Source organism: Heloderma suspectum, chromosome 4, assembly GCF_057233095.1.
Source record: "Heloderma suspectum isolate Gila_16-S chromosome 4, 16-S_ref, whole genome shotgun sequence".
Taxonomy (NCBI): Eukaryota; Metazoa; Chordata; class Lepidosauria; order Squamata; family Helodermatidae; genus Heloderma; species Heloderma suspectum.
In genome coordinates this window covers 94,926,355-94,948,541 of record NC_139461.1, presented here as the reverse complement: position 1 = coordinate 94,948,541, position 22,187 = coordinate 94,926,355, and the positions used below count along the sequence as shown (strand labels likewise).

Here is a 22,187-nt window from a genome sequence, read left to right as displayed (position 1 = left end):
CCGCCATTACAAGTAAAGTAAAAAAAAACACACAACAACACGTGATAGGCTATGTAACGATTTACGTAGCCTATCACGGCTAGATTTTCAAAGTCAGCCGCTACGTAAATCTTTACGTAGCCTATCACTTTTTTTTTTTCCAATTTACTTTTTTTATTTCGCGGCTGGGGAGATGGGGCGCTCCCCCCCCAGCCTGAATTTCAGCCAGGAGGGGCAGGGCGCCTCCCCCCCCACCAAGAACTTCGGGGGGAGAACCGAAGTGCCTCCCCCCCACCGCGAAGCAAGCTGAGGGACCAGATAAGAGACTTTCGTCCATCCCTACAGACAGCTCCAGGTCTTGTTTTTACCGACTGTATAGATGACCGCCACCTTTGGCTACAAAGGATGTAGTCAATCTGATTTCGGTGTTGACCATCTGGTGAAGTCCATGTATAAAGTCGTCTCTTAGGTTGTTGGAAGAGAGTATTTGTTATGCACAGTGAGTTGTCTTGGCAAAATTCTATGTCCTGCTTCATTTTGTTCTCCCAGACCATGCTTGCCTGTAATTCCAGGTGTCGTTTGACTGCCCACCTTAGCATTCCAGTCTCCTGTAATGAAAATGACTTCTCTTTTTGGTGTATTACCAGTAGGTGCTGCAAATCCTCATGGAACTGATCTACTTCTGCTTCTTCAGCATCTGTGGTTGGGGCGTATATTTGGATCACTGTGGTGTTAAATGGCTTACCCTGAATTCAAATTGAGATCATTCTATCCTTTTTTGGACTGTATCCAAGCACTGCTTTAGCCACTTTATTATTAATTATGAAGGCTACTCCATTTCTTCTGTGGACCTCTTTTCCACAGTAGTAGATCTGGTGGGCATTTGATGTGAAGTGGCCCATTCCAATCCATTCCAGTTCACTGACACCCAAAATGTCTATATTTAATCTTGACATCTCCCCAATAAGCACATCCAATTTGCCTTGGCTCATAGATCTTACATTCCAGGTTCCTATGGTGTGTTGATCTTTGGAACATCAGATTCGTCATTCACCACCAGCACCGTCGGCTGCTAGCCGTCCTTGCGGCTTTGAGCTAGCTGTGTCATCACATCTGGGGCTAGTTGAACTTATCCTCTGTAAGTTCCTCCCCAGTAGCATTTTGACCATCTTCCGACCTGGGAGTCCCGTCCTCCGATGGTATACCGACATATCTCTGGTTGTACTGATCCATTTAGTTTTTATGTCAAGAATACTGGGGTGGGTTGCCGTTACCTTCCCCAGGGATCGTATTTAGTCTGACCTCTCTGCCATGACCTTCCCATCTTGGGTGTCCCTTCATGGTTTAGCTCATGGAGTCATTGAGGTGCTCAAGCTCCAGCACCATGACAAGGTAACGATCTCCTTTGCTGGAGTCACCAAACCTTTAGGCAGCCTGTAATAGTGTAGCTGTCTGTCCCCTGTAAAAAGATTTACAGTTGGTCCAAAATGTTTGGAACTTACTATTTTGTACATACTATAGATTTAAAAATAAAAACCAGAAGGGACACAGGCCACTGTTCTAAAACCAAGTACATGTTATGCCGGATTATATAAATGACGCTCTTCAAAAATTATTGGTTTGAGAATGCATCTGAGGTGAGTAGCAACTGAAGAAAAGGACTTTTCAGTAGGGATGTCAGAGAATTCCGCCACGGATCTCAGGGAGGCCGAATGACAGTGCATTCGCCCCCCCGAAATGGGTGGCGGAACGGTCTGCCGACCCCCAACCCTGGGACGAGACTTACTTGGGGCGGATCTTCCTGGTGGCGGCGGCTCCGACGGTGGCTCCGACGGCGGCTCCAGCGGCGGCTCCAGCAGCGGTTCGGCAGCGGCGGCCGGTCTTCCGACCGGCTGCCGCTGCCGCCATTTCCAGTTTTTTTTTTTTAAAAAAAGACGTGATAGGCTACATAAAGATTTACGTAGACTATCACGTCTAGGTTTAAAAAAAACCCCATGATAGGCTACGTAAAGATTTACATAGCCTATCATGGCTAGGTTTAAAAAAAAAACCGTGATAGGCTATGTAAATGTTTACGTAGCCTATCATGGCTGACTTAAAAAAAACAATGCGCATACGCAAATGGCGGCGGCCATGGCCACCGCCATTTGCGTTCTTTATTTTGGCATGTCTTAGTCTACGTCAAGATTTACGTAGACTAAGACGGAGAAAATAAGGGGAACACATATAGCATAGCGTCCGCTACACTATTTGCATTCCCCTTATTTTCACCGTCTTAATCTACGTAAATCTTGACGTAGACTAAGACGTGCCAAAATAAGGAACGCAAATGGCGGCGGCTGTGGCCGCCGCCATTTGCGTACGCACGTTGTTGTTTTTTTAAGTCAGCTGTGATAGGCTACGTAAACATTTACGTAGCCTATTATGGCTGACTGCAGGGATGCAAACGGCGGCGGCTATGGCCAACACCATTTGCGTCCCTGCTAGCCAGTGGTCAGATGTCCGGCTGCTGGCGGAGCCAGCCGGCGGCTCCGCAGAATCCCTGCGGAGCACAGCCGGCCGGCCAGGATTCGGGGGGGGGGAGGCACGGAGTGCCTCCCCCCCATCCAGGTTTCTGGGGGGAGGGACGGAGCGCCTCCCCCCCACCATCAACATAATCCACGAAAGGTAAGAATAGACTGAAGCTGAACCCTGACAAGACCGAGGTACTTTTGGTAGGAGACAAGAGGAGGCTGGGGGATGTTGACCTGGTGTTGAATGGGGTACGGCTACCCTTGAAAGACCAGGTCTGCAGCCTGGGGGTCATTTTGGACTCCCAGCTATCCATGGAGGCTCAGGTGTCAGCTGTGAGCCGGACAGCGCTGTATCAACTCCATCTGATACGGCAGCTACCCCCCTTCCTTCCCGACCATCTGCTCCCATCGGTAGTACATGCCCTGGTCTCCTCTCGTTTAGACTACTGTAATGCGCTCTACGTGGGGTTACCCTTGAAGACGGTTCGGAAACTGCAGCTGGTACAGAACGCGGCGGCTCGCCTGATTAAAGGCAGCCGCCGGCGAGATCACATCACTCCAGTGCTGAAGGAGTTGCACTGGTTACCAGTTGTTTTCCGGGCCAAATTCAAGGTGTTGGTTTTGACCTTTAAAACCCTATATGGTTCCGGCCCAGCCTATCTTAAGGAGCGCCTCCAGCAACACCAGACAGGCCGCTTAACAAGATCAGCCTCGGATAGCCTTCTCTCTGTCCTATCAGCCAGGACAGCTAGACTGGTGGGGACGAGGGAGAGGGCCTTCTCTGTGGTGGCCCCCACTCTGTGGAACTCCCTCCCTAGGGAACTCCGTCATGCCCCCTCTTTAATGAGCTTCCGTCGTGCATTAAAAACGTGGTTGTTCAGGCAGGCATTTGGGGTGGGTTAGGGTATTTTAGAAAATGTTTTTATTGTAGAATTTTATTGTTTTAAACTGTTTTTATTGTATGTTGTACATCACCCAGAGTGGCTGGGTGACCAGCCAGATGGGCGATTAATAAATTTAATAATAAATAAAAATAAATAAGTGCTCTATTTCTAGGATTTATTCCCAAGGACCTGGTGTCTACTTTGCTATCTTTTTGATGACAGGCAAAAACCTCCTGGCAAAAAAAAAATCATCTTTTAAAGATCTGAGTTTTAATTGTTTTAACACTGCTTTCAACTACCAGCCCTTTCCTGTTGGCTCATGTTTGCTTTTATATTGATTCTGTTTTGATTTGGTTCTGCTGTGAACTGGCCTGGAAACTGTTCAAGTATGTGAGTGCATGAAAAAATAAATAATGTCTATAAAATCGCTTTGATATTTCACTATTGAATCACATAAATGTTATAAAAAATTGACTTAAAAAATCATATGACATCCACACTGCTCGAGGAAATGAAAAGAAAAGCAATGCCTAATTTCCAAATGATTCCTAGATTCTCAAGGAGTGCTACTGAGGATGACACGTGCTGACAAAAAGGAAGGAAGTACAGTTATATTATTTATTCTTCTTTGGGTGCAAGTAACACAATAGTTTCTGAAAGTACAATTAAAGTGTTTTCAGTTTCCTCCCCAGTCTCAGTGGTGTAGAACACCTTCCACAGTTTTCTGTTATGACTGATTCACAAATGCATGCATCTTCAGGGGAAGAATAGTTAGAAAAAAACACTTGGGAAATTGTCATCCAGATGTAATGACTAAAAACATTGTTTGGTACTATTACTGTTTGCTACTGTACAAGAGCATAACCATGACCAGTGTTCTATTCCTCAGCAGTGGCTTGGTGGATTTTCTAAAAGGAACGAATGTGGCTGAGATGCCTCTTGTTCTAGTGTTGATTTATACTGTTATATTCACTGTTTTTTGTTTTGTAGATATATTTACGGTTCTTGGACTATGAAATGCAGAATTCTAATGAATGCAAAAGGAATTTTGTGGCTGTCTATGATGGAAGTAGCTCAGTGGAGGATTTAAAAGCTAAGTTTTGCAGCACTGTTGCTAATGATGTGATGCTGCGCACAGGTCTTGGAGTAATCCGCATGTGGGCAGATGAAGGCAGTCGAAGCAGCCGATTCCAGATGCTCTTCACATCTTTTCAAGAACGTAAGGCTTTGTCAGGATGTCAAATGATTCAAGTGTCATAAAACATTTATAATATTTCCTTTGTACAGAGTAAGCACCAATACAGTATATGAAATAACCAAGTGGTTATTTTATTGTTTGAAAAATGCTTAGATAGGGTTCAATTCAGTTCTCCACAGGTGCAGTATCTCCATATAAAGGGATCCCTGTATGGCATCAAGGTGCCTAGAGTCACCCCTTCATCATGCACAGACATGGCAATTAGTGCATCAGCTCTTCTGGGAGATGTTTCTTCTGGCTGTTTCTCCATAACAACTTGATGCAGTGTCCATGTGCATGAGCTATAGGGGAAGGAGGAACAGAGTTCTCTTATGCCCTGTGGAGTTCCTCTGCATGAAGCCTAGGTACACACAGGGGACTAGATTGAGCCCATGTTGTAATAATATATGCTAAACTGAAGGATGGGAGAACATCATTATTAGGTTGTAATTCTGAATGTGCATTAGCAGCATTCTGCTTATGGTGTTCTGTGCAATGTTGAACAAGATTTTAAAACATGGCTGGGCAACTTGTGGCCCTCCAGATGTTTTGACATAGAACTCCCATCATCCCTGCCCATTGGCTATCCTGACTAAGGCTGATGGGACTTCTAGGCCAAAATATCTGGAGGGCCACAAATTGCCCACCCATGTTTTAAAATGAGGGTAGTATATACAGCTTGTGCAAAACTTTCTTCTTGGTTATCTACAACAGATAGAATTTGCAAATACTGTAGAACAAACATGATGCTCTTCCTTTAAATATCAATGCTGATATTTTTAGTATAAATGTTAATGCTGGTTAAGCTGGAGATGATGAAGGGCTTTTCTACATGAGGCATTTAACCTGTGATCATCATTCCCTACTCATGGTTCTTTATGGGTTCTTTAGGCAATGTTGTGATGCTCCAGTTTCACTTCTGTGTCTAACCAGCACATTCTGCAAGTTTTTTTTAGTGCAGGGATAATGTGGCATTTAATTGTGAAAGTGAAAGAAGCACAATTTTTGTCTTGTTTATTTGTGATATTCTGCTATAACACACTGCCACCTAGAGGTTATATAGTGGAAAAGCAGGAGAGGAAATGCTCCTTGCATAATGCTCAGATCTCAATTCTGTGACAAAACCAAAAGTATATACAACGGATTAACAGCCAGTTAATGGCCTCATGTAAAAGGCTTGAAATTAACATTTTGTTTTCATTATTTGAAACTAACAGATTTTGGTCACAGCCTAACACTGACTTAAGCCATTGAAATCAATAGTCTTAAGTCAATGTCTTAGTTTGTATGTAACAGCAGCATTCGGTGGCAAATCATGAGTTAATCAGCCCACAATTTGCATAGATGCATGCCACACACAAGCCACTTCCATTTTGCAGCAATTACTTACAAATGGCCCATTCGTAGGTTTTTAGCATGATGTACAAACCCAGACACCTTCGGTTATTCATGGGTTAAGCCACCTTAAGTTAACATAAAAATAAACCATGGGTTAATATTCAGTGCAGCATTAAATGCATTTAACACTGTGTTAGATTGTGGCCATTGTCTAATACCAGAAATGAAAACTTTGAAGGCAGTTTTAGAAGTGGCTGTAATTAGTAATGCATGTTCTGTAGTTTATAGCCATACAGTGCAATCCTACACATGTCTATTCAGATGTAAGCCACATTGAGTTCAATGGGTATTTCTTCCAGATAAATGTGTATAGGATTGCAACCATAGCATTCAATCTACAGCTCTGTTAATTCAGAACACTTACATTTCATTTGGTTTGAAATCAGTCAGGTCAACCAGACCATATCAAAATCAGGTCAGCCGGACAATATCAAAATGGGGAATGTTGGGAGTTGCAGGACTTTTTGCTGTCTAAACATGCATAGGATTCCACCCTAAACCTATCAAGTCAAGCGCACATAACTAAGTGAGAAATGGTTCTGGATAACCAAGGTTCAAATGATAGGGTTTGGTAATTTCTACGTAGATACAATAAAAACAAACAAACTTAATGCTTGAAAGTCAAATAACCAAATAGAAAGAATTACCTTATCTGGAAGGAAGCAATTCAATTTTAGACCATTACTGTTGATCAGATTGAAAGGGAGCAATTGTTTAACAGAAATATTGCTGAATTGAAACCATTTGTGCAAAGCATATATTTTTGGTTTTCTACTTGCAGGTGGGAAAGTCTATCTTTTCCCCCCTGAATACAAATCTATATTAACATTTTTGAAGCAGTATCTTTTAGACTAAGCATATTCAATTACAGCTTATTGACGCAAGTAAAAACTACTCTGGGCGAGAGTGGTAGGAACAAGGTGATAATATCAGCAGCCGGATCTACCAGGAATCTGACTGGCCTCAAGGCCGTCTATGTCGAAATAAATATATTGTTATTATTTGACATGCAATTTTCTCTGGTAGTCTGGGTGTGACTCAGAGCAAGTCACTGAGGACATCTGTTTAAAGCATCTCCTTTGCTTAATTTGGGCTGGATTAAACAAAATTCTGACTCATCCTACTGGACGAAAACTGTGTTCCTGTTCTTAAATGATACAGCTTCAAAGGTAATTTATGCTTCTCTTGTTCATAAATCAAGCTGGCCTCAGAGATAATACCTGGTATTACTCTGATGCTGTTACTACTTGTTTGTTTCTGCAGTTGAAGCAATCTTGAATATTCAGAGTTTGATTCATTTAAATCGACGGCATCGTATTCTGTTACCTTAGAAACAACCATGCAGGCACTGGGGATTCACTGCTTATAAAGAACTGAAGGGTAGGCATACGGTCACCGACTTGTGCTTGGAATGTGAGTGAGGATATATTTGCAGGGTTTTCAAATTCAAATAAAAGCATGGAAATCATTTTCTCTTCTTTTTTGACCATAGCTCTTTTCCAATTATTGCTTTATAAGAAATCAATAATTGGATAAGAAATTATCTTTTTTCAGCTGTATGTTATGTAACATCTAATGCAAGTTGCTTTTTGTTTACATAAATTCTTGTGATCAGGTGTTAAGTATTATTTTGATGGTCATTGATCAGGGAGGCTACAGGTCTTTCAAGGGCACCTGTTACAAGTCAACAACATTTTGGAACCGTGTTGTTAACTGCTTGACTGTGTCTTATGGTAAACTAGTTGCACTGAACTTCCTTGGACTGCAGCGGAATCTGTATGTATGGTTTGGACTGAAGATTTATGATGTCATCAGTTGTTTTTTTCTGTACAATGTCAGTTGGCCATGACACTGTGGAATGAATATTAATGATGTACATTGCACAAAGGCAAATAAAGCAAATGACTGACGCACCACTTGTAAGACGTTGCAATAATGAGAGCAGCTACACAGATAGTGTGGGATTTTCTGTTTCCCAAGGCACATATTCTGCAGAGAACAGACATGAGACCTGTGTCAGTACTCTGAGGCATATATGAGAGAGAGAGAGACAGAGAGAGAGATGTTCAGTCTATTCAGAGCAAAGAAAAAGAATATGGAAATTCAACAGCAACGACAGATGGCATTTCGTTGTGCTATAAATCATCTTCATTAATTGTTGCCATTTCGAAGAGCTCGTATAGTTAGATGACGAGGGAAGTGTGTTGTGACAGAATATAGGAACAGGATGGCGGGCAAGGCTGCTGCTGTTGTTGTTGTTGCTGATTACTGAAAGTTGGATTTGGACTAAAAAAAATGGGTCACTAAAGCATTAGGGAATGTCCATGCAGGGAGGCTGGAGAGGAAAGGCCAGTAACAGGGGTTTAAAAGCTAGGTGATAGGTCTCAGCCCATGCTTTTTTGACCCCATAACCCCTTCCCTCTGCTGAGAACCAAATGGACTAAGAATTCTTCAGTGCATAGTGGAGGACTTTAGCACTTTTCCTTGGACCCACAGAAGGCTATATGGGCCTCCTTCACCTTTCATGGACACAGAAGTGACACTGAGGCAGTGTGAACGGTGCCAGCAGAGAGGAATGCAGGGTATAGAACATAGGCATTGTGGCTAGGGATGTTTTTGCCTATGACCATCCATATTGATGTGGTTGCTCACAAGTTCCTTTGCCTGACTGAAAGGGCACTGAAGTGTTATTCTTTGTGGGTATGGATGCATATCTGTATTTTTGCACTGTTGTTGACATTTGTGAATGATCTCTATAGTAAGGAATGGTTGCTTTGATATGTGTCTACAAATAAGTGTTGAATGGCTACATGGGTTTATAAATCGGCGAGGAGCTGTGGCATAGGACAGGGCTTCCACATCATATCATCTAGGTCAGCCTTCCCCAACCTGGTGTTCTCCAATTGTTTTGGACTTCAGCATGGCTAATGGTTGGGAATTCTGGGAGTTGTAGTCCAAAACATCTGGAGGATACTAGGTTGGAGAAAGCTGATCCAGGGGACTTCATGGTCAGTTTAGTATGGAGTGGGAACACTTTGAGGTTGTTCATGTAACATGACATCATCTCAAATCTGCAGCCATCCAGCAGTTTGTCCTGAAAAGCCGCATTTTTGGAAACTCCTTTTACTCCATTTTTTAAAGTTAAAGTGGCTCCCAAGCAGTCCCACTACTGTGTGCACTCCCTCTCATTAAGTCCTGGGCATGCCTCTTTGATGTGGTCATGACCTGGCAGTGACATGGTCAAGGAGTGGGACCACCCATTTCCCCCTCCCCATTCACTTGTTTTCCCCCATTCACAGGAGGAGTTTTTGGAGGCTTCCTTTCCCACTTCATGCTGTAGCCTCATCGCTCATTCACAACAAGCAGCCTGCCTTTATGGAGTAATGTGCAAGCCTTTGAGGGAGCAAGCCTGGGAAAGGCAGTGGGGATGGTGGGGTCGGGGAGTGAAGTAGCAGCTCCACTCGCTGCTCCAGTCTCTGCTGTTTCTCATTCATAAATCGGGCGCAGGAGGGGGAAACCACCATCCCTGCTCCTCCTACAGGAGGGCGACAAGTCCCTCTGAAGTAAATCGCTATTCTGACCAGGAGGAATAGCACTGTGGCACTTTTATGCATGAGAAAGGCAAGCTACTTAGTCCCATTGAGGTAAATCACCATTGTGATGGGGAGGTATAGTAGCTTGATGAATGGGCAAGGCAGACTAGTTACATAATTGGTATTACATGCTCTCTGATTCATAAGAGCCAGGGGATCCAGGGGCAGGAAACAAGCCTCTCTCATTCGCTGAGTGGCACTTCCCGGGTTGATGATGTTCAATTCTCCTCCTAGACCCCGAAATTTCAAGGCCCATGTGATTGGAAAAGCAGTTTTTTGGTGGTGGATATTCCACAGTTTTCTATACTCTGCTTCATGCATCCCGGTCAGACCAAAGACGATTTCATGAAAATCCAGATATTACCCCGACGCACTTCTCACTCCGTTGTCATGTAGATCTGGCCTAGGTCTTAACAAGTATAATCAGCTACATCAAATACCACCCAAGCCAACAGTACCTTCAAACATAACACATAAATGCCAACAAAGGAAGCATGAGTATGTGCAAAATTATTCATCTTGTGGTGAAATGTATGTGCTCCATATGTGTTTGGGAGGTGCACTGCACAACTCAAGAGAGCCTTGTGAATTCCCCCTTCGCACTTTACACAGAAAACATGAACAGAAGATGCACCATTTGCTCGCTAAGTTTCTGTCTAATACCAGTTCCTGTCCCCAGTTTTCATGTGTCTAATGCATGTACTTAAAATAGTCATTTCCATCCTGATCAGTTTTAGGACAAAGTTTCATCTTTTTACCTTAAACTTAGAACGTTCTGCATGTGAAGAACTTTCACGTGGTCTGTGATGCTCTTGTTGTCACCATTCCAAATAAAAACCAATGACAAGTAAAAGATATTAAAAAGAACAAAAAAAAGAGGAGGCTTGCATCTTTTAAATGATACATGTAAAATGCTGTCTCCTGCATTGTTCCTATAAATATTAAAGACGTTGCCACCCCCACTTTCTCCTTCCCTTTCTCTGTTACAGCAGTGATCTCTAACTTGATTAGTGACAGACATACTACGCCCACAGCTCCTCCTAAGAGTTTAACTTCTGAGCAGGAAGACCTACACTTTAACCGAAAAGAAAATTCTTCCATTCAGAGCATGCGGATCAGAGAAAAGCCCTTTATTAGCACAGCAGAACAGATTCCCATTTTATCACCTTTGACAGCTGGTTAACAGTACTGTGTGTCTCTTGATACCTATCATTCTAACAGTCTTTGACCTTCTTGCCACTTAAGAGAATTACCTTAAGCATACTCTTATCTGGAAGCATAATATCTTCTGCTAACTAATTTCTTGGAAGTTTGGTGGAACTTCCTTAGTTCTCATAGTTTTGCTATCACTCAGGAAGATTTAGCTCAAATGCAGTGCTGAAATAGGAACATGGGCAGTTTCTATATCCTTAGTTTCCATCATACTATTCATTTTGGGAGATGCAACTTTATATAGAAGAGTGGCAGAGTGTGCCAACAACTATAATGTTATTTTTTAAAAGACCAAAAATAAAATAATCATGACATTTAAGCTGAGCACATGAAAATTTATTTAGAAGCATAAGAAACAGTGTTTCAGAATGGAATCCAATACTCCTATTGCAATACAGCACAGGTAGGGGATTATCCCTTCCAACACACACACACATACTGCACATCCTCACAATCTGCTCCAGAGGGTTGGGGGACCCTCTGCAGAAGATTTTAGGAGGATGCCAGGAGTTGCAAATGGGAGGAGAGGAGACGTAACTTCTTTCCATCCATCTTGGAATCTCGTATGAAGGGGGGACTGTTAATCTCCTGCATGGAAGAAGATGCATGAGCTCTCCCTTCACACAAGGACTACAAAAGTGTGAAAGGAAAACATGTAGCAGAATTCACATATATATCATCAGCGTAAGATGTAAACCCAAGAACTATATTTTTAATAGCAATCATGTTCCTAACAGGAAGAATATTTTGAAGTAAAGAGGATCCTAATTTTACACTGAGCTATAAATCTTTTATACTTCTTTTTTAGACACCAACAATGTAACTTCATAGATGGTGACATTATTTTGAAAAAGATAATCTTGAGCGTTCATGCTAGAGCAGCAAGTCTTAAGATCAGTCCAGGAGTGTAATTAACAACAATTTCTTCTTATGTCAGTAAAAAATGGGAATGCCATTTTCAGGACATTAAAATGTTGGCAAAAACAAAATTGTGAGAGTAGATCGTGTTGTCACTGTTGTTCTGTCATTTGTGTTGCATCCAAATACATGCATGGCCCAAGCTGAGAAAACCTGAACATTGTCCTTTCCTCTTCAAACACCAACACAGCAGTTTTTCCTGCTGTGTACTGGAGTCTGGCTGCTCCAGGTTATGGATCATCTGGAGACAGGAAGATTAAAACAAGGAAGTTTGAAATCCAAAAATTTAGAAAGCACAATTGGAAGCAGCTTGTTTATACATGTCTGTCCTTCCAAAAGAGCTTCTTCTTTTATTGAGATTCCAGTCAGCTAATCTAAGGCAGATTCCAAACACATTCTTACCTATCAAAGATATGCTGAGGTTGGTGCTGCCTTGGACAACTGCATAGAAAATAAAGTCATGGCTCAATATATTTACTATATGAAGAATTACTAACACTTTTTGAAAGGGCTTGTGGCAAAATACCAATGAAATTCCAGCGGAGGGATGAATTATTCTTCCTTATTGGTCAATTTGTTTTAGAGGGAGTTCCATGTTTGCTCATCTGTTCAGATTAGAAATTAACCTGCACAGTTATTTTAATAATATTTTATAGTCATATATAATAATATATGGAGACTAATAGAAAAATGTCTGAGTTAGTAAATTATTGTGTTATTTATTTGAAAGATGCATTGGCAAAATAACTGTTATATTAGAAACCAGGCAATCAATACCGAGCTATGCCAGAGGATATATTCTAAGAATGACTTTGTCTAGGTATAAAATTAATATAAAATTAATTCAGATTAGGCTTTAATATATCTTCTGAAAATAGAAATTTGTGTTCTTTTTGAGTTCTTTGTTTGCTGCATTGTACTCTACAATGAAACAGAGTCTAGCATAAGTAGAAAACATACTTTTATTAAACTGGAATTTCACTGCATTAACTTACAGTTTATAATATAACTCACATCTGAGAAAAGACTTCTGCTGCATAAGAACAAGATTAAAATTCAAAAGAACCTAGATAAGTTAGGTGCCAGGCAGAAAATGGAAAAAATAATTCAAGGAAGACAAGTATAAATGGCTACACACTAGGAAGAAAATGTATAACCTCTACCATCACTGTAAAGATGACTTAAATAAGAATCTTCCCTTACTGTCCTTGGCACTATTTAGGACAACTCTATTGTGTTCAGGGCTGTTTCCAGATAGGGGGCTAGTGCTACCAAATCATTGCTGTTCCATTGTAAACTACAAGTGGTTATGAACTATTATCTATGTGCACATCCTGCTGTGGTCTGTCCATACAGTGGGCATATCATTGCTATCGTGGGTGGGGCCACTGAAAGCTTAGCACATATCTATTACGATCTTCGTGGTGGGCTCCACTGTATGACTCTGTATTTGTTTCACCAATCAAACTTCTAATTATTGGTAAAATGCTTTCATGGCCAGATTTTTTTTTAATTGAAAGAGACACAGTGCTACATCACCATAATGCTATAATGTTAATTTTTAAAATCTATCATCTATCTATCTATCTATCTATCTATCTATCTATCAATCAGTCAAGAAACCCCTTCTAGTCACTGCTGAAATAGTGGTGAATGGAAAGGGTTTTTTTTTAAATCATCTTTTTAAAAAGTATAATTATTGTATAATCATGTTGTAGCATTTTAACACTACAATACAAAAAAATTGTAGCATTATGTTACTACAGCACCATACCTCCTGTTTTCCCATGAAAGGGAAGAATAGCATTATCACACCAAAATGTTACAATATTAGTTTTTAATTATGGTTTTATAATGCTATAATATGATAATATAATAATGCTATTTTTTAAAAGACTTTTAAAAAACTTTCTGATCAGTGCCATTTTATTGTTTGAAAATTTGAATACTGTAACATTATCATGTTATAGTGGCATATCTCTTCTTTATTTTTTAAACAAATTCTAGTCAGAAAATATTTTAATGATAATTAAAGAATAGATTTAAAAAACATAAATGGGGCATAAAATGGCCCAGATCGCAAAGATGATATTGAATGTGAGCTGAGTTGTGACAGGTTCCAGTGCATCACCAGCCAGGTCAAAAGCTCTTTAAAAAAAACAGAAGAGTGCTAAAGGCATGTTCTGCTGTGGGGAGTGTGCTCCTCTTCCATTTTAATGGAGAAAATTTGACTTTCTGTGGTCTGAGAAAAGATGGAAGAACCACAGGGAAAATGTAGGACTGGATGATGGCATCATGTGGATGTCCTATAAAAAGTGAATGAATGAAGCACACAAAAAACCCAAGTGAGGAAGCACTCTAGATCACTTAAATTACAAGAGCATATTGGAAAGGAAAACTATATAATTATTAAAGATGTGACATAGATAGCAAGGAAAGGATAAAGGTTCCAGGTATTCACTTTGCAGGAAAGAAGCTTAAAGCTGAATCTGCACACATACACACACAAATTCTAGAGAAGTGAGATAACTCTGCCTTTGACCCCATAGCAGCCTGTAAGCAGCCAGCCAACAGCCAACAACCTTCCCAACACCAGCTTATTCTGTATCTGCAGTAAGGAGAAGAATCCAGGAAACATACTGGATGATAGTTCTCTGGGATATAACATAGCAGGCACAAAACAGCTCCTTTCTTAATCCAGTCTATCACTGAGCTCCTTAATAAGAGATAGAATATAGATTGGCCTACTAGTGGGGAGGGGGCTTAAGAATGTTATTTGCCCACTCCACTAAATTTGATATATAAAGATGAATTAAAACATAACCTGTTTTCTGCCAAAGGAGACAATGGGCAGACTGTTTAAGTTAGAGTAGAAAAGATGTGTGTAAAAAGGTGATAAAGGTAAAGGTGTCCCCAACCAGCCGTGTCCGACTCTAGGGTGCGGTGCTCATCCCCGTTTCTAAGCCGAAGAGCCAGCGCTGTCCGAAGATGCTTCCGTGGTCATGTGGCCTGCATGACTGAACACCGAGGTGCACGGAACGCTGTTACCTTTCCCGCCGAAGCGGTACCTATTTATCTACTTGCAATTTCTTGCTTTCGAACTGCTAGGTTGGCAGGAGCTGGGACTGAAGACGGGAGCTCACTCCGTCACGCAGCACTTGGGTCTCGAACTGCTGACCTGTCGACCTTCCAGTCTGCAGTTCAGAGTCTTAACCATTAAGCCACCGCGGCCCTTTTAAATATATAAATGTAAGAAGGGTTATAGCTAGGGAAGTCCAAGTCTTCTTCCTTGGGAGATGCTTGTTCTATCATCACAGTCCTTGGGTGCTTCCAGGCTGAGGGGTCCCAGCGATAACAGCCAGAAAGCATTGTGGAGCTGTTGCTAATTGTTTTCATTAATGGATTTTCTGTGGTAAGAAGATGGAAGAAGTGGTGGGAAAACATGGGAGGGTTACAAGAGAAAGACGTCGGGCTGCCAATGGTAGTCCTACCCAGACTAGGCCCGTTCACTTCAGTGGGTCTCCTCTGTATAGGAGTTCCATTGGATAATGCCCATCACCTGGAACCCCCATAAAAATCTGTGAGTGAGACAGGGCAATGGTGCCATAAAAGCTTCATCTGGGGGAATCCCTGAATATTTAGATTTAGTGTAATACTTCCACTGTTGGCCTAATAGCATTTTTTGTTACACTGTGCTGGGTACAAATATTTGTTCCACTTTCGGTTCCCTTAAGCATTGTGGGCCGCGGTAGCAAATCTGACCATCAGGTTTTATGGATTCACACTCGCATTCTGAACAGGTTACTTGGAAATATGTCCTATTGAACTCATTGGAATTTACCCCTATGTGACCTATTTAGGACTGGAATACCAATGAAATGCCTGTGAAGGATAGGAAGTGTAGAAATCCTGCCACTGCAATTAGTTGGACTAGATCATGCAGGGGTAGGCAACATGGTGCCTGCCCCCAGACAAGTTCTTGATGCCCAACTATAGATGTAAAATTTCCAAAAATTTTGAAGCCATGGGGAAAAAAACTGTTTTTTTCCCTGGTGGTTTTTTTTTTGGGGGGGGGGATTGAAGTTTTGGGGAAAATTGACAAATAAGCAATACCTACTTTTTAAAGCACTCTTTACAGATCTAAAGTCACTTTGTTGCTTAAGGACAGCCTTCCCTAACCTGAGGCCATCCAGATATTTTGGACCTGAGCTCCTATCAGCCTCAGGCAGGATACCCAATGGTCAGGAATGTTGGCCATTGTAGTCCAAAACATCTGTTGGGCACCAGGTTGAGGAACATTCCTAAAGCAGCCTTTAAGTTCCTATAGTTATGTATAACATGGTTTGCTCATAAAATTATCATTATATTTGAAAACTTTAAAACGTGAACTCAGTAAATTTGTAATTATTGTCCGAATAAACTATAATGTTAAAGTTTAATATACCAAACATAATTTTATGAGAAAACCAAGTTATACATAACAACTTTTAAATTCCTAGTTTATGTCTGGCAAGAGGAAATTTCAGCAAGTAGTCCCTGAAGTATATGAATCATTCTAGAAGCCAGAAGAAGCAGGAAGCACTGGAGAGAGAGGAAGACAAGTCCAGAAGCACAGGACACTGTAGAACAAAACCCAAACTGCCAAGAATGTACATTTTCTTCCATATTATGATATGGTGACTATGTTCACATGTTGAGAAACTGAACATAACTTGGAATATCCCAAAATGCATATCAGTAAAAGATACATTGGATCAATAATTGTATTAAAAAATGAAAGAAATAACTATGCTGAGAAGCTTACACAGTTTTTAGAAATCATTTTTTTTTGGGGGGGGAGTAAATATTTGGTAACAATATGTAAACACCTTGTCTTAAATTTTAAAAGAAAATATTTCATAATCCAAAGCTGTCAATTTTTAAAATTTTCAGAAGAAAACAAAAGTGGTCCTGGGGGGAGGGACTTTTTTTCTGAATTTTTCCAATTTTTTTTCCAGGTCTTCACATCTCCAAGACACCCTATTCCTCCCAAATTTTATTTTAAAATATTTTTTATATTTTCTTACCGGCAGCTTGGATTGTTCAAAAGTGAAGTGGGAGCCTCTAGATGCTGCCATCTTAATTTCTCATGAATGCCTCTGGACAGGTTATTTGTCCTTTGTGACTTGCTGTCCACCCATTACAGCCATTTTTAGAGTTGTGCCCATGAGACTAAAAGCTTGCCTAGCCCTAGCCCTGAGATAATGAAATAACATTTGAACTCTATGGCTTCAATCCTAAAAAAAAAGTTAAGAAAGTTTATAAAAGGGTCATTTCCCACCCTCCCACTCTCTGCTGACATCTAGGCCCCCAGAAGATTTTCTGTACAGTTGGGGGGCTCTCCCAAACAACATGGGATGTGGCACAGGGGGATACTGACAGAGGGAGGTATCACCTAAAATTTTGCTTGGATGCTATGATGGTAACGTAAGTAAATCCATCATAGCATCCAAGCTATGGAAGGAACATTTTGCATTGCTTGCTCCTCACCCAGTGCTCCTCCAAGCCCCATCCCACATAGTTTAGGAGGGATCCCTGACTCTCCAGAGAGGCTTTCTAGGGGGCACAGGGAACTGGAAAATTCCTTCCATTAACTTACTTTAAGTTAACTTATCATACGATCTGATCCAATGATGGCATTATGCTGTACTCTTTTATGTATTAATGATCATGCATTAATATCTGCATAATCATTAGTTACAGGACACAATCTCAACATCGTTGTGACTAATTAAAAAAACACCCAAACAAATGTGAGCCTATAGGCTACTTTTGCAGCATTTTGAGACATTCTGAAAGCAGTCAAAACTGCTTTGAAACTTGTTGTTAATGAGAAAGCATTAACTTTAATGCCTGCTGTTCTGAATGCCTACAGTGGGGGAACTGAAATGCGATCCAATATTCTGACATTCTAGACATACTAAAAATACAGCAGCCTTCAAGCCTGAAATATCTTCCTCTTTCCCACTCCTTTTATACATACCTCTCCATGGGAGAGGTTATGCTGTATTCTTATCTTTAATAATTGTCCATAGGGAAAGATTTGAAAAGAACCAGCTGTGAGGAAAGGCTGCTGTTTTTTCTTTCAGGAGGGTGATCAGATTAATTCATATCGTAAGGGTTAAATTACATTTTTGGATCCTCTAGAGTAGTTTGCCACCTTGTGTCCAGTGTTTGCAACAGAACATAATAAGATCACACAAATCACTTCAGTGGATTATACCACAGGACCATTTCTCCAGCAGTCAGGCAAGATGTCCCTAAGTAATTTATGAACGTGGCATGGCATCCCCTGTGGTTTGTACAAAGCCTCCGTCGATCAGAGGCGAGCTGTGCTGCAGAAGTACTGTGCACAGCGCTGATGCTGCATTCTCTTTGTGTAGGAATGGACACAGCAAATGCCAAATGCAGTTAAAAAAAAAAAAGGCTTTATATTGCAATTCTATACCTGTCTGCTCAGAGGAAAGTCTCATGGGATTCAGTGGGACTTAGTCCCAGGTAAGTGTAGATGGGATTGCAGGCTTAAATTCCATTTGCTAGTTTTTGAGGGTTTTGGTGTTGGTGGATTTTGCATGTGAGGCATATGTGTGTTTTTCAGTGTGCAGTTTGGGGAAAACCTAGGCAACCAAAAATCATGTTTTCAACCCGAATCTCCTCTATCCTTCCTGTATTGTTTACATTTTTGGTTGCTGTTGCTCTGGGCCGGATTGTGCTGTTTCCATAACTGTTGGTGTGGATAGCTAGCTCGGGGCCAGGAGGGAAGGAAAGCAAAAAAAGTACTTCCTTTTCCATCCTTGATGAGTTACTGAAGAGAAAGTGCCTCTGTCATGTAGCCAATAGGTGTCCATGACTCCTTCCCCGCCTTCCTGTTCACCCACACTCACTCACCTGTCCACGTGTTCAGTTGTTCACTTGCTCGCCCTCTTCAGCAAGGCTCTCTCCTGGCTAAACTATTGGAAGTAGCAGAGGTGTTAGCCTGGTTGCCCACCCAGTGTGACAGCCCATCAGCCACCTATGATGCTCACTCAACCACTGCAGCAACAGAATGTACCAGCAATACACCAGCATGTATATCTATTTTACAATTCATTTTATTGCATTTATATTCTGCTTCTCCTCCTGGAGTTAAAGGCAGTGTTCATGATCTCCCCCCTTTTTACACTTACAAAACCCTATGAGGTAAGTTAGGCTGAGAGGTAGTGACTGGTCCAAGGTCATCCAGTATGAAGTGGTGGTGGAGCTGCATCCAATCAGACAGATGTTTCTCCTGTACAGCTTTCTATTATTCCCTTGGAGTTGACATGATCTGAATTATACACTGTATTTGGAATGTGGCTGCACTAAATATATATAATTACATTATTATACTTGCTTATCTATTTTCAATTTCCTAACTAATATTTCCTAGTGCTGAATTTGCCCTTTTTACTGTTGCAGTACTGTGGGGGTATTTCCATGACACAACAGCCCAACATGGGTTATTTAGGCTGCGGCACACGCGGCTACCATTTTGAACAAGCAACCCTCACTTGGGGGTTGTCGTGTTGTGCAAACCCGGTCACTTAGTCAATGAGCCAGTTGGCATGACATGAAGGTCATTAATAAGGCACACTGTGCATACTGGTCCTGTGCTGGCTTGATTTACTTAATTACCCCTCATTGTTGTGACATCCAAACCCAGTGAGGGTTGTTGGTTGGGATGATTAACAAACCACCTAGAACCCATGACCTTTTCTAATTCAGTGTTTTCAGTGTCCCTTCTGTTATGATCCCAGAATCTGTGCCTTAGCTCATCACAAGTCAACTTACTTGCAGTAGCATATATGTGGATTCAAAGTTTTGTCCCAATGTGTATCTTTATTACATCCCAAATCTCATCTGCCCTTCACTTGCCCTGTCACCTAGTATGGAGCAGTCTTTTTGGAGATACTGGCTTTCCTCTATCTTATGGTGTCTTGATGTGAAGGTTGAGACCTACAGAGGCAAAGAAAACAGAAGTTTTCTGTTGGGAGGGGGTAACCCTGAGAGGAGTATTTCTATTTCTCCAGTTAAGTGTCAGTTTCATTTCTCCACTTAACTTTCATTTCTTCAGGTTTGAAGCAGTACTTTTGGTTTTGAGGGAGGAGGGTATAGAAAGAGACTGAGAGAGCCAGTAAGGGCAGAGCCTAAAGTGAGAGCAGGCTCTGAAGAGTGAGCAGGAAGAAGCAGACTAGAAAAGTCTAAGGAGAGCTAGGATAAAGGAACTTGCATTTTGCAACTTTTATTTTCTTTTAATGTCTTTTGAATCTGTTGTACAGGTAGTAGGAATCTTCAAGAAACAGCAGGCCTCAAAGACAACTGTTCTTTATTCAGCACACACAGAAGAACTTAGCAGAAGCTCCACCCACTGTTGCTACTCCCAATGCTACAGGAGCTGCCAAGGTTCAAAAACAATAACTAAACCACAGTACCCCCCTCCCCGGTTACATAACATGCCTACCCCCTTAAGCTATCGTGGTCTTCCAACCAACGAAGAGGTACCCTTTCACAGTATGGGCTCTGCACACGACTAGTAGGTGTAGATTGCTCAGATTAGGGATGTGTGAATCCCTTACCTGGCTCTACGCTGGGGCATCCACAGTGGGGGGGAGGCGCTCCGGCCCTCCCCCCGGAACCCTCCCTGGCTGGCTCCACTCTGCAGCAGCTCCGCAGAGCCGTTGGCCAGGGTCGGCTGCGGCCAGGCTGCTGTGACCGCAAATGGTGGCCATCATAGTGGCCACCATTTGTGTCCTTGCAAGCAGCCATGATAGGCTATTTACATATTTAAGTATTTACGTAGCCTATCACGGCAAAGAGAAGGGATGCAAATGGTGGCCGCTACACCATTTGCGCCCCTGCTCTTTGCCGTGATAGGCTACATAAGTATTTACGTAGCCTATCACAGTAAAGGCAGCAATGCAAATGGTGGCCGCTACTCCATTTGCGTGGCTGCCTTTACTGTGGTAGGCTACGTAAATACTTATGTAGCCTATCACGGCTGCAAGAACACAAATGGCGGCCACAGCAGCCTGGCTGCGGCCAGCCGGGAGACCAGCCTGAGCCGCCGCCGGAGCCACTGCCAGAGCCGCATCTGCCCCAGGTAAGTTCCGTCCTGGGGGGATTCTGCGGCGTGGTGGGAGGCCGTTCTGCTATGGAATTCTCACTGGAATCCGTGGCGGAATTCTCTGACATCCCTAGCTCAGATGACTTTCTTTCAGTAACTACTGTAGGTAAGGAAGGAGTATTGCACCCATCACTTAGTGGTTCTGGCGCTTCAACTGGTGGTGAGAGAAACACATCAGTTCCAGATAGATCTTCAGCACCTACCTCTGCTGATGACAACCCACTCTGGCCAGAATGCTTTCTCAGCTGGTCAACATGGCGATGCCACACTGACCCATCTGCACATTGGACCTTGTATGACACAGGTCCAGTTGGCCAGTCTCCTCCTGAAATACTCTTCAGGGCATCTTTTGTTGTCTGCATCACCATCCCTCCCCCAGGATATATAAAAGTATCACTCAGCTCTATTGTGTAAATACCTTTAGTTGTGATTTGCTCACTTTAAATTTACCACTAAACTGTTGTGGTTAAACCCTGTGTCTAGAGTGTTAGTCAACCCATGTCTACAGCCTAAACTAAACTCCACATTACTGGGAACGGGGAGTTTAAAATAAGGAAGGTGGGACTCTTAAGGAGGCAAGAGATCCTTAAGGAGTTGCTCAGGGGTCCAGGTCATAAGGTGAACCTTGACAGTTATATTATCTCAGTGTTCACCCCAGTCTCCATATTATAAAGTAATATAGTGCTAATCTCAAACAAATCCTTGGATGAATCTTACTGTAAACTTCCGTCAACTGTAAAAGCTGTTCATGTGTTTCTTCTCTCTACTGTGTGCCCACAGTTCAATGCAAGGCTATATGTATATTCAACATTATATCTATATATCTATATATCTATCTCTATCTCTATCTCTATCTCTATCTCTATCTCTAATCTAGTTATTTTTTTCCATGGTTTCCATTTAAAAATAATAAAAAGATAGCTAGTATGTTTATACAAATGGCAATCTCTGTGTGTGTGTGCGTGCGTGTGTGTGTGTATAATTCTCATGGAATAACATTAATTTAAGATCTGGGGATTTTCAACAGCTGAACAGTCATCACTGGGGTGTGAATTTCTCATAGAGGACATTGGATTTTCCTGCGAAGACTGAAATGGAGTATATGGTCTCCAGTCACACTTTTATCCTGGGGCTTTAGTAATATTAGCAACTTGATTCTACTAGTTAGTGAGCCTTAGTCAATGATGCTTTGCCTTTGGCTCAGGGGCTGCGAAAGTCATTGTTCATGCAATAACAGCAGAGTAAACATTTATTGTAGCTGTAGATCCTTAT

At 41.7% G+C, this 22,187-nt stretch overlaps 1 protein-coding gene across 1 annotated transcript in view; it reads left to right on the top strand.

Moving 5' to 3' along the window:
- Positions 1 to 22,187, top strand: part of NETO1 (neuropilin and tolloid like 1) — a 145,383-nt gene that overhangs the window by 102,814 nt on the left and 20,382 nt on the right. The window contains 1 exon segment of the mRNA XM_084848111.1: positions 4,367 to 4,595. Coding sequence (XP_084704237.1) covers positions 4,367 to 4,595 — 229 coding nt within the window.